Below are 13,420 nucleotides of genomic sequence, written 5' to 3'. Positions count from 1 at the left end.
ATTTTCTCATCTAAATTAATTTTTTCTTCTAAAAATGGTCACAAGTTCTAATATTCTAATGAATACTGAACCTGAAGTTTATAAACGTATTGCATACTATACTTTTTCTACGACTGCTGTTTTTGGGTACATTTTTTCAAAACAGCCAATGATTGGCAATTATATACCCGGTGTACCACTTAAAATAATCGACTTTTGGAGTTAAGTTTTATAAATCATATCAAATTAATTTATTGTTTTTAATAAAAAGGTACATTCTCTATAACAAAAGGTTCCTATTAGTCTATTTGGATTATTTTGTATGCGTTTATTTTTGTATTTTTTGCAAATATTTTTTTCCCAGGTCAGGAACACTTCAAAATGGTCTCGGCCGATTTGGGAACTATCGTCTAATATTTAGCAATAATCTCTTATGGCCCCTAAGGCGTTAGAATAATTTGTCTCTCTTTTAACATGCCTTACTATACTCTAGGTATTTTTTCTAGTTTTAAGGAAATCCTTAGTAATAACGTTACACGATGTGATAATAATTTAATACTGATTAAGAAAATTTTAACGTTACTGTAAATTTCAATTCCTAAAAAAGATATAGTTATATTATCCCTCTGCGCGCCGCCCCTCATATAAATGTATCGCGGAATACTTGGTAAACAATAAGTGCGTACTCTAACCTCAAATAACTGCATAATCGAATTGCCAAATTTTATATGATTAGACAGTGTTTTTTTTTTAATTCTATAGATATATATTGTACAAAAGATTTCTATATGCTCATATATTACATATTACGAAAATACCAAACGTCTAAAGGTGCACTTTATTCTGAAGCATGTAAATCATATGTAAACCCTGCGAGTCGATGTTTCAGTCACGAAGAGAAACTAAAGACACGTACGTTTCACTTCACGACTCGATTTTCGGCCGCGCCCTGTACATTTGTATCATAATCTATACAAAAGTATTTTTTCACTAGATACCCTTCTTCCTCTATAAGATACAATCATAGATTTTTGGGTAATTCCTAAAATTATAACACGATGATACATATCACTCAAGACATTCCTCCGCGCGTACGATGTAGAATTTTAGTGTGGTTATTTTTAGTTATGCGACGAAATTTCGTAATAAAAAAACAGGGCAATAACTTTCGTCTAGGACGATCGTAGATTTAAACCGAAATAACGTTTTTCGAAGCCGCCATGTCTGCGAAGCTTAAAAGTTGGCGATCGTTGGTGCGAATAATTTTTCGGTTTTCTTACATCGAGGTTGGTAAAATTTCGAGATGCCCCCGGAAATTTAAAGTTCGCCAATTTAAATTGAATTTTTGGTTCTTGGTAGATCGCGCTGTAATCGCAAAAACTTTCTTCTTGTGAAATATACGATGATACACTTTGAATGTTTGCATTAACTAAGTCTACTGGTCAATAATGCTAATTAAACCTCTAAACCCTTAAAGTGAATGAGTTTTTATTGAGATTTCACCATTAAAAGTTTTTTATTTCCTTTTAAGCTCTTAAAACTTTTTTATTAAAGTTTATTTAATGTTCCTTATTAAGTTAATACGCACGTTTTGGAGGTAATACGCCATTTGCGGTATATCTTGATGACCTTTGAACTTTAAGTGAATAAACTTCACTCCACCCCTGTATTAAAACGTAAGCAACCTTAACACAAAATATGTTCCATTTTCAAAAAGAATAGTTATGAAGAAGCACAAACGACAACCTCTCACATTTGATAACGAAACGACGTCGCACGTGGTCAAGGCAAACTAGTACTTGACCAAATGATTTCAAAATATCAAGAAGCTGATGTATTCTTGTCAAAATATAAAGATGTGTAATATTTCTAAATTTTTGATTTAATAACAAAACACGATTTTTATCTTAATGAAATTTGACTTTGCCTTAACTATAAAAAAATAAAAATCAGATAAAATGCGGACTTGTCTGAAGCTGAAATTTTGACAGTGTAATAAACAAAATGTCTACTACTACTACACTGTAGGTGGCGCTGCGGCGACAACTTTTTCTACAATTTTTAAAGAAGGTAATAGTCAGTACCAATTACCCGTTCTTTTTCATTTAGAATCCATCTTGAGGCAGTAGTTAAAAATTAAAATATTTAATATTTCTTTATAGAAGAATTGGACTAGATTGTGTGGGTCCAATCTATTAGAACAGAGAACAGTGACCTCATTCGGTTCCTAGACTTTAGACTCCGCTAATTCTGGAACATCTGCTTTCACATACATAAACTATAGCTCTACATTACTTCAAACAGTAAGAACACAATGGAGATTTGTCATGTGACAATATATTTAAAACAGCAGCATCTAAATGTGAGGGATCGGTGTTAAGAAATTACTGGTGGCGCTAAAATATTTATATAGAAGTTCGGCATTCGGCCGCTGAGCATAATTACCTCTCCTTACCCTAAATTCTCGATAGAAAAATGTTCCTACGTTAGTTTGCCTCAAATATTTGCAAACTCTCAAAATATTTTCATCATTATTTTTCTCCCTTCATGTTCAATTCTTACCGAGGCGAACTTTAATCTTGAACAAGGCGTCAGCTACTAACATTTTTTCAACCCCGTTTATACAACTCGACTTAGTTGACATATATAGGTATCGTTTCTAAACGAACTGTTTTCGCAATCCGTTAAGAAGCGTCCCGAATACTTTGATCTTTCGGATCAAAAGTCGTCAACCATAGTTACCGCAGACTTGTTTCGCTGTAAAAAAACTTGACCCCACCAATTTTTTTTGTGGCCGGAACCCATTAGATTTGGAAAACGTTATCGCCGGACATCCATTACCGAATTGTACGTAGATTATATGTCGCTGTACAGGTACGTGAATCGAATTTATTCAATTTTGTGTCAAGACAATCTTCGAATCACTTAAAAACAATGACGCTTTAACGGAACGTATTATTTTTTTTTAGGTTAATTTCGGACTTGCGTGACTAACGAACCAACCGAGTCGTTCACTCTCATACGTATTTTTTTCCCGTATTGTATTACCTTTCTCTATGCGAACATACACATTTAAAGTAAGATATGTAGATATAGGAAGTTCCGTTCCGGAACAAAATTATTTGTTTTCTCCGTAAAAGCGATATAAAATCTTCCGATGTTATGTGCAACGGATAACGAGCGCTGTGAAAACTTGTCAGCTCTCTTAAACTGGCAGCAAAAACTGTTCAGTTTTAATTCAAACTTTTTACATTAGCAATTATTTTGTATTGAAACCATCGAAATAACAAAGACAACAAAAATGTAAATGAAAAGTGCTGAATTTATATGTTATATCCATGTATTATTATTCAAAGTTATTCCGTGATGTAGCTTAGGCTGTATCTGTAATTGTTTAGTTTCAATTTTAAATATTGAATGGCCATAGTCCCGTAGCAACGCAATGCATCAAAAAATGGCAAAGACGTCCCGATGAGTTCACCCAACAATGTAAACAACTTTGCAAGACGACTAAAAATTTCTCGCCAAAGAATGGACATTTTTCGCAAAAATACCCAAATGACTAACGCATAGACGCTTTGCACATCGACAAGGATATGTCGAAGTGGTAACTAATCAAAATTAGGCAACTTCTTGATTCACTATAGATGCAACGCATTCGTTGGAGTTTTCTGGCTGTTGAAAAATGACGACTTTTATTTGGCACTCAAATGACTGGTGTGGAAAGAGACTTAACCATCGAGAATATAATGAAGATTTGATAGCATTGCAAGTTTATGAAAATTATTGATTATCAATTTGAAAAAAATAATTTGCGCCTTTTTTAAAATACAATGCGTCTCTGTTATAATAAATAAGTCGATCGTTGACGTTTCACGCATACAGGAACTTTTTTGTCATGACAGTACGACCTAATAAAGAACCCAAAAAATGATTTAACAGGGTCACTTTTTTTTTAAAAGGTACATGGTATACATTTTTTAGTGGTAAAAATTAATACAAAATTGTTTCCAACCAGTTGCTGCTGTCATTTTGAGAGGTAGGTAATAAAGACACGGATTAATCAGACATTGGAAGTGTTTTTATTCTTGCTTTTGCGGTAAATTACTTCGATATATAAATATCTATTTTTTTTGTATTATCGAATTGCATTGCAACTAGGATTTGAAATGTAATTAGAATATATTAGAGTAGTCTACATTATGTAATTATAGTTATTTCGATTTGTTAACGATTATAACGTAGTAGGTATTTATATAATGACTGAACCATCGGTCTTAAAAAACGACATACACTAAAGTTTCTGCCGACACAAATATGCACCTAAGACATATGGGTACTAGATAAAACAGAAACTTTTGAAGAACTATAGCTTGAAAAAATGTTAGAAAGGGTCATTCAATAATCGCATGGGCTGATATTTCATTTTTAGGGTAGCAATTATTTCAAAAAAATATGACCAAATCCCGTTTAATGCTCAGTGAAAACCGAGTTGTTTAGAAAGGAAATTGCCTAAAAATGCAGGACAATGTGTGAAATTTAGGGGCATCCGTTGAAGATTATTCCCTATTATGCGAAATTACCATAGCCGCCCGAGACGCATCAATTTTTATCATATTATCTAATAGCTATATGACTTCAGGCTACTTGAAAGACCAGCCAACAACTAGAGGGCTATGACGTGCGCGGCTTATATGTGTTGCTTCCGTTGCCGGGGCAATTACCATATATTATTATAATGTCGGTGAAAATTGTTAGTCAAAAATATTTTATATCTCTTGTTTGATGACATGTAAAAGGTAAACTCTAAAAAGCTTCATATATAGAATATGTGCAAATACAAAATTTGCGTACCTTTTGTCAAAAAAGCGTTTTTTTTCTTTTATTTGCTTGTGAACACAACATAATCCCCCTCTGTTCTTTCGCTAGCCATTCGCTAAACCAAAAAATGTGATTTTAAAAATAAATTTATACCTATAATTATGTTTAAGCAAAATCCTAAATACTGTATTATGTGATGAACATATTTATTGCGCTGTACATAATTATTATATAATCTTAGAAACTATTGTAGTCACCTCTAACTAAAACGAATAAGATATATTTCATTCAGCAAGAAAATGACAGAAACCTGCATGTATGGATTGATGAACCTATAAATAACACTAAAGAACGTTTCATTTTCCTGACACCGATTTATTCCGCATCAAAACTATTAAATTTGTCAATTAAACACTTACATACTCCTCTATATATATATTATTATAGAGCCAATTGAGCTGCATCATACATGCCATTAACTAGACCAAACTAGCCCACCAGACCAAAGTCAAACTATGACTCGTCCAATGACCCAGCGACTGTATACCTTACGTCATTTAATTTTCATTTCACTTGCTTAAAAAACTTAAGGGTCCAAATAAGTGTGTCTAGCTATCTTATTTTTTTATCGCCTCCCTACTTACCAAAGTAACTGTATATAATATCGTAAAGCAGGTTCGGAAAATATTCCGCAAAAGTCGGAAGACTTCTTGAAAATGCATCACAATATTTGAAACATGCAAAAAATTAATTGCACACGTTGGCCGGCGAGGCAATTTAAATTTTGACCACACTTTAAACTAATATATTGTGAATTTCTGAATTTGAAACTTGAAAATTTTATGAGATTTTATTAATAGGATAATTTCTATTTATGAATAAATTGGAATTTAAAAAAATGTGGCAGTTTTGTTTCCCTTTAACCGATTAGTCATCATACCTACGTAAAGGTCTCAAAAGTCCCGATGGAAAATAAAACCAAAACGTGAAATTATTTCGAAATATTGTCATTGTTACTCGTAATATACGATTTGAATTCAAATACAGTTAACAAGGTTACTTATTCAATAAAGTGGAAGCTCCTTCAGAAAAGAAAAAGACGAAGAGTCAAACTCTCTATTTTACAAACTTAACTGCTTTATAGAGTTCTCCAAACCATATACCGTTCCTACAAGCTTTTATGGTTTTGATGTCAGAATGAGTTTAAGACCCGGCTTTTGTAAAGCGGAAGGGACCATTCTTTCACGTCGTGTACTACAAGCTAGACTCGTATTTAAGACGTGAGCCAACAAGAACTGTGCCGCGCGAATTGTTGTATTTTAAGAGTAGGATTTCAAAGAAAGAATGGGGTTTTCACTACATGGACTAATAATAGGACTAATAGGAAACTCACCGATGAAACTCTTCGCAAATCCGTCAGCTTTGAGCGTTTGTATGCACGAAGTACGGTTCTGGAATTCTGGAATGTCATTGTAGAATTGCGAATCTATTTATTGAGGGTTACAAAGAGAAACCCAATCGAGGTAGACCTGCGGTTCATAAAAATTTACCAAAGTTAAATACCGGATTCTATCGTAAAAACGGGATATGGTTTGGAGAACCCCACCGTCAATATTTCAAACATTTTGGTTTCTCTTGACCCCATAGTATATTATCCTAATTTTATTGTAAAAATTGAATCATTAAGAAGCGGTGAAATCACAAATTTTCCTGTGCAACGCAGAATTAGCTTATCTAAACAGAACTTGATACTACATCTTTGTTTCTTTTAATGCGAATGTAGATTTAACAGAAATTGAGAGATTTTGCTTAACCAACCAAGCCGACCCAGATGATTTTCCTCAACTTAATATACATGATTATTATGTGAAAACGTTCGCCTCGCTGGAAATATTTTAGATCGATGCATGATTACTGAAATTAGATTATGTAACAAATTTAATAAGAGCCATTTTAATCACGAATTTGATTTAGATTTGAGTGAAGTTTATCAACGTTTTACATACTATAGTCTTTCTAAGACCATTACTTTTTGGGTTCATTTTTCAAAACAGCACCACTTTGTTAACTAAGCGACGTGACCGATCGCTGTCAAACGTCAGAAACGTACATACAAATACGTTAGCGACTATGCAGAAGAGCGTTACATATTTGAGAGTGCCTTTTTTGTTCTTCTGCATATACACTAACGCTTTTGAATGCGCATTCATCAACGGCCATCAACGGAGCCTTAGCGACACTTTCTGTACCTTCATTAGTGTATAATACCACTACAGGCTCTTAATAAATAAAATCGCAAAATATTCTAGAGAAAAATATTTATCAAATGTAAATTTGTATCTAAAAAAATATTTTAGTTGTTAAACTAAATATTTATTTGAACATTTGCGTCATAGATGCAACTAGGAAAATAGAATTAGTTGCGAAAAAGCACCATCCACAATTGACCGGTAATTCCTAGAAGAACCAGATACAGCCTCCAATATAGATCCAGAGGATCTAGTCAAAACATACTCCATACTCCACACAATTGTTAACAGATTGTCATTTCAGACTAATTATCTGTTATGGCAGATTATATTCAGGGTTATATACAGAAAGACTTCAAAACAAAATTTGCATTTTTTATTGATAATTTAAACTGAAAATTTGTAATAAATGCATTCAATCTGCTACAAGTGCAGGAGTTTACGGTTTACAATGGTGCAAGTATCTAGGATAAAGGCAGACTTCCCTTATGTGGTACCTGTTGAGTAACCAACAGGCAAATCTTTCCAAACCCAAACCGTAACCTCCGTGAGAACAAGTTCCATATTTCCGTTGATCTGTATACCAAAAGTAGGGCGAGGGATCAATACCTTCTCTTTTATACCCTTCCATTAATTCTTCTAAGTTGGATATCCTCATTGAACCCCCAACAATTTCCCCAACATTGGGCAGTAAGACATCTACACTTTCAGTCAACCTCGGATCTTCTGGACACTTGCTCATATAAAATGATTTAATGTTAGCTGGGAATCGGCATAGCATGATGGGCTTATTAATTTGATCAGTCATCTTGCGCTCTGGCATTTCTGGAATATCCTAAAAATATGGATAAGATTCTATACATGACGCACCTTAAATTTTACCTCTCCAAATTCATAAAGAGTACCATCTTCCTTGGTAATATTGTTCTTCTTTAAATACTCAATGGCGTCCGAATAGTTCATTCGAAGAAATGGTCTCGTGGGTGCTCGGAAATTGGGATTTAATTCATAAACAATGTCTCGATAGGGCGACTTAAGCACTCTATCAACTACGTCGCAAATCAAATCTTCTAGTCGATCGAGCAGATCATTAAAATTTATGAATGGGCATTCAGCTTCAACATGTGTATACCTATAACAAATATACCATATCCGAAATCACAAAAACAGTATTTCCAGATTTACTCTGCCAAATGCCTGCGTGTCCGACTCTGTTCAGCTCTGAAACTCTCGGCAATGCAATAAACATCACCCATAGATGGCAAACAAGTTTCAAGATACAACTGTGAACTCTGAGTCAAATATGCTTCTTCCCTATAATACATGCATTTCAGCATAATTCTCTACCTATGTTATGTTTCTCACCCAAAATAATCAAGCTTAAACAATGTAGACCCTCCTTCTACTTGGGTTTGAACAATAGAGGGAGGAGTGACTTCACAATAACCTCTATCTAGGTAATGATCTCTGAAAAATCACTTTAATATAAAGTTTAACCTAAATTACCACCATGGGTCAAACCTAAAAGCTTGCAATAGAACTGATCTCATCCTTAAAACTTTTGAAGTGTTCTCTCCTCTAATCATAATATGACGGTTTTCTGCCTGAATGTCTGGTAAAGCTTGCTCATTCAAAATGGAATCAGCACCGCCTGGTGGTGCTAACCCTATCAATTCCCAAAAGTCAACAATTAACTCATGTCCCCCAGGAGCCTTAAACAACAAACATTATTTTATCAATGAAATATTACTAAATTAAAAAAAAATAAAAACTAAGAACAAAGTAAAAATAATCACATACTCTAAGCATCAACAACTCTAATTAAAAATTGTCATAACTTCTCAACTTTTAAATTTTTGATTTTTGAAAAAAAAAGTTTGATACAAATGTAGACTTAATACCGCTATATATTACTATATAAATATTCTAGCTTCGTTGTAAAAAATAACTTTAAGATGTTATATATTTTTGAAATAAGTGTAAAAGGATATTTCTTTTTATAAAATGATATACAGGACCTACAATTTAAAAAATAAATATCTGCATATCAAACTCTACAACTTCTGAAATAAACTTTTTTTTCTAAAATGTTAAAATAAAAGTCAGAGGAGGTAAGATTTATAATTTACAACCAAATCCACAACACAAATGTTTAAATGTTTACCGATTTGCCTTCAGGAACAGTTTTAAGTACTCCATAAAGTATAATAGAGGATTCAGTCTGTAACACAATAGCATCATGTGTAAGGCAAAGCTTGTCATTCAACACTGCTTGCAAGAATCCTGTACCATCCCTTAAGGTGATGAACATAAGGTTTTTACCTTGCCTTCTGATTCTGTGAGCCCACCCATATATTTTCACTCTTTTATCTCTGTAGTTTAACCCTAAAACCCAAATAGGAAACTTGCTGCCATTTCAGTGTATCCCATTTACAACACTTTAGAAGAAACTTTCATTTATACTTATATGGCATCACAAAAATATGTTCAATTAACCTTGCACAATTTTTATTCGTTGGGCTGTGGGAAGGGTTTTATCTTCTTCTATTACAATTTTCCTTGCCTCTTCCAAATTTTTCACCCTTTTTTCTGAATCTTCCTGCTCCTTTTTCTTTTTCTCGGCGAGTTTATAATTTTCTCGAACCCATATCTTTTGTACTTTTTTAAGCTGAGACTTGGCAGCTTCTTCAAAAGTCACGCCTTCTTCCTTTCCATCAACCAGAATCGGAGGAAAAGGTTCGGAACCTGCTTTGCGCATCGCCTGAAGGATAGTTTTAAAAGGTTTTTCCTTGGTACCAATTCCTGTTTCATCATTGCCACAACTATCGGATGTATAGATAGCTACAAATTCATGTATCAAAGAATTGAGAATAACATAATTTTTCTACTTACGTTCCTTATTTTCGCCAGACATAATTACTTTAAAACAACGTACACTGCTTCTTAACTTTCTGATGCAACAAAACCGCTAATCAACAGTCAATATCACAGCTGTTGTGACTCACAGGCGCCACACATGTGGTTCTTTAACGTGTAATGCACAGAATACTTAAATTTGGTTAATGTGTGACGTTCACAGAAGAAAATAGTTTGTCGGTTTGTGTTCGAAAACTTTAGATATCAGGACAGAGCGCCGGATGCCTTGGGTGTTGTAATCGTTAAAAATTTGTTTATAAGTTATAACTTGGTTGTAAAGTGTAAAGTGGCCAAATAAAGCTTAATTAAAAAAAGATATCGAGTACTTTTAATAAGCATGACTTTAGAGATTGTGGGTATTAGATATTGAACTATTTTGATATTTTTTTCAGTTTGATGTAGTTGGTTTAATTTTTATAATATACTCCAGCGCGCTTACAAAATACCGTTTAATCAGACACAATTGAAAAGTGTTGTAACTGTATGGATTCCCTTCTTTCTCTATTCCATGGAGAAGTAGAAATTAGGGTTTCGTAAATGAGTCAAAGTTTAGTGTTGATTAGAAATCGAGAGAATAATCTTTATTTAAAAGATCGAATTGATTGACTGAAAGAAGAAAATTATCCCACATTTTTTTGAAATATTCAAAAAAACGTTTTAAGCTGACTGTGATTTTACATAAAGTAATATAATGCGAATACCGTTACTAATGAAAACCACAAACAACAAATAGAAGTAATATTCTTTATTTCCTCAATTTACTTATTACCCTGTACAAATATCCAAGTACCAAATGTTTAAAAAATATGTAAACATCAAATCAACCTTTATTTATTTTTTAAGAAGCTCTTTAATTTTATTTTCAAGCTTAATTGCGTCGGCAGCAAATTTCCTTATGCCATCTGACAGTTTTTCAGTTGCCATTTGATCCTCATTCAACAGCCACCGAAATTTAGCCTCACTCAATTCCAATTTGTCGAGTGAAAGCTTGGCTGCTGCTTCTTTGCTAAGTTTTTTAACAACAGGGGCAGTACTGACCTCCAATTCTCCCAGAAGTTTTGGGCTAATGGTTAAGAGATCGCAGCCCGCTAAGGCTTTAACTTCCTCTAAAAATGAAAAATTTCAATGCAAATTTATAAAAGTGGGGCTAATTTGCTAACCAATATTTCTAAAAGAGGCACCCATGACTACAGTTTTATAACCAAACTTTTTGTAATAGTTGTAAATATTGCGCACAGATATTACTCCAGGATCTTCTTCTCCCGAATATGACTTTTTTTCTGTATTTGCCACATACCAGTCCAGGATACGCCCAACAAATGGTGAAATCAATGTGACTCCAGCCTCCGCACAAGCTACCGCTTGAGCAAAATTAAAAAGAAGGGTTAAGTTACAGTGAACACCATGCTTTGATTCTAATATCCTATAAATGTAAACTTATAAGACCTACTTGTTAAACTCTTAAATAATCACCATACTTGGCGGCCTGTATGCCTTCCCATGTTGACGCCAGTTTTATCAAAATACGGTCTTTGGATATTCCATGTTCAGCATATAATTCTATGATTTTTAAGGCTTTTGCAACACTAGCATCCTTGTCAAAGGATAATCTGGAAAAAACTCAGTTTAATAGCCAGTAATTAAGAGCTACGTTAAATATTCTCACCTTGCGTCGACTTCAGTAGAAACCCTACCAGGGACTATTTTTAAGATTTCTACTCCAAATAAAACACAGAGTATATCTAATGCAGCCTCAGTCTTTTCTGCAAGGGTGCTGCCTACTTTATTTGCATGATGTACTGCCTTATCAATCAATGCTTTGTACTGCGGCAAAGCGGCTGCTTGCAAGATAAGCGATGGATTTGTTGTTGCATCAGTTGGTTTATAAGCCTTCATGGCTGCAAAAATTTAAGCACACAAAATGACCAGCATTCCATAAATATTTTCTTATTCAAATCTAAACTAACCTTCAAAGTCGCCGGTATCGGCGACCACGGTGGTGAGAGCCTTAAGTTGTTCCAAGGAGCTAGACATCTTGCTTTTTTTCGACTGTGGTTCTGACATAGCCGGTACCGTATTTATTTAACTTTCTGAAAGTAAATCTTTTTCGTATGCGCGTAACCCCGAATCTTTATGTCAGCGTGATTAAGCGACCCTCGATAAGAAAGTTCCAGATTATGAACATAAAGGTTATCTATTTCACCTTTACATGTACTTCAAGGAGAAGGGCTCTGGCCACGTTTCTATTTACTGTCATAGTCAGCTGGTATTGATGGTATCACGAAAGGATTAAAGCTGCGTTCGTTAATAGTCGGATCAAATTTTTTACTCTTTCGTGAATTACATCTAGCATCTACATAATTGCTCTTAAGCGACCTATACACATGCAGGCAAGTGTTAAGACTTGCCGGTACAGGTCGAGACACGCGAGTAAGTGCGAATGTGAATGAGTCAAACTCACTGCGCGTTTAGTTCCAAGCGCGGCTGGAAGCGAATCAGATTGTGTCTGATTTTTGGAGCAAGTGCGAAGGCCAACTTATTTTTCGCACAGCAGCAGGCCCCACCAATTGGTGAACCTCGAGGTTTACCTGAATAGTGTGTGGACGCAATTCGTTTCGCACTTGCTCGCGGACTTATCTGGACACACTTGTGTACGGACTTGCCTGCATGTGTATAGCCCCCATAAGACCAGTCGAATGTAAATCTATTCGCTCAGGGCTCAGAGAAGCCAGTTAAATTAATCTGTGATTGTGAGGTAATTTCAATTTTATTTTTATTTCTTTTCTTCAAGAGCTTTGTGAAAATGTTCTAAATTATATTATATGATTTTGAGTAAGACCAAGCATACTCATTTTATTTGATGACAAACTGGCTGAGAAATTGACATGACTGTAAAATGAGCATATCTCTTCTCAATATTATTTGAATCGTCGCTTCAAAAGTTCTTGTATTATCAGCATAATCATTACCAAAGAGTATAAGATAGAAGGGAAGGTCGTGTATACTGTTACGAAAGCCGTATAATATTTGTGTCGCAAGTACTAAAGTATTGTCATGGCGGTTTAAAGTTATGCGTCACACTGAAAATACTACAGTAGCTTGTAACGGATAGCAGCACTTTATTTATATTTTAATAATAAAACAAAACTATTTCCACATAATTTTTTGTTTCACATTTTACTTTTCAAACTTTAAATTGAATTGAACCGTGCGTCCCGCGCATTTTCCGTTTTCATAACTGGACACAATCACTAGAGGCGCTCAAACTCGTGTACGCTTTTTAACATTGCCACTAATGGAAGCCTTCCCCTCTATCTTATACTCTTTGCTCTGTATATTGTGACCAAAAATCCGTTGCGTCTGGGACAGAATACCGAACGCATTGCTTATTTTTACTTTCTATTTGCCTCTTTGTCGAACCTGTCGACGCTTCCTTTTCCTTTACCTCGCCTTCC

General features: G+C 34.4%; 3 protein-coding genes across 15 annotated transcripts in view; 1 reads left to right on the top strand and 2 right to left on the bottom strand.

The window, feature by feature from the left end:
* The window catches only part of LOC132701198 (eye-specific diacylglycerol kinase-like), a 204,652-nt gene extending 200,764 nt beyond the window's left edge, over window positions 1-3,888 (top strand). For all 13 annotated transcript variants that reach the window (XM_060668954.1, XM_060668940.1, XM_060668949.1 and 10 more), the window contains one exon: window positions 344-3,888. In XM_060668954.1, the coding sequence (XP_060524937.1) occupies window positions 344-393 (50 nt within the window). In that variant the 3' untranslated portion in view covers window positions 394-3,888. The remainder of the gene's footprint in view (window positions 1-343) is intronic.
* A 138-nt stretch (window positions 3,889-4,026) lies between these two features.
* LOC132701200 (asparagine--tRNA ligase, cytoplasmic) lies at window positions 4,027-10,100 on the bottom strand. Its single transcript, XM_060668956.1, has 8 exons — window positions 9,942-10,100; window positions 9,546-9,890; window positions 9,214-9,434; window positions 8,571-8,761; window positions 8,415-8,516; window positions 8,235-8,363; window positions 7,932-8,181; window positions 4,027-7,884 (listed from the first exon to the last, which is right to left on the bottom strand). Exons 1-8 carry the CDS (start codon window positions 9,961-9,963, stop codon window positions 7,489-7,491), a joined length of 1,656 nt encoding a protein of 551 aa, XP_060524939.1. The 5' UTR covers window positions 9,964-10,100; the 3' UTR covers window positions 4,027-7,488.
* Window positions 10,101-10,695: 595 nt separating this feature from the next.
* On the bottom strand, window positions 10,696-12,414 carry LOC132701177 (transaldolase). The gene is made up of 5 exons (XM_060668903.1): window positions 11,933-12,414; window positions 11,632-11,863; window positions 11,444-11,575; window positions 11,126-11,388; window positions 10,696-11,071 (listed from the first exon to the last, which is right to left on the bottom strand). The coding sequence occupies exons 1-5, from the start codon at window positions 12,027-12,029 to the stop codon at window positions 10,797-10,799; spliced, it is 999 nt and encodes a 332-aa protein (XP_060524886.1). The 5' UTR covers window positions 12,030-12,414; the 3' UTR covers window positions 10,696-10,796.
* Window positions 12,415-13,420: the final 1,006 nt, after the last annotated feature.

The sequence above is a fragment of the Cylas formicarius genome, unplaced genomic scaffold (assembly GCF_029955315.1).
Source record: "Cylas formicarius isolate icCylForm1 unplaced genomic scaffold, icCylForm1.1 PGA_scaffold_4__25_contigs__length_36172078, whole genome shotgun sequence".
Lineage (NCBI taxonomy): Eukaryota > Metazoa > Arthropoda > Insecta > Coleoptera > Brentidae > Cylas > Cylas formicarius.
Note: the sequence above shows the minus strand (reverse complement) of the source record. Positions and strands in the feature narration are given on the sequence as shown.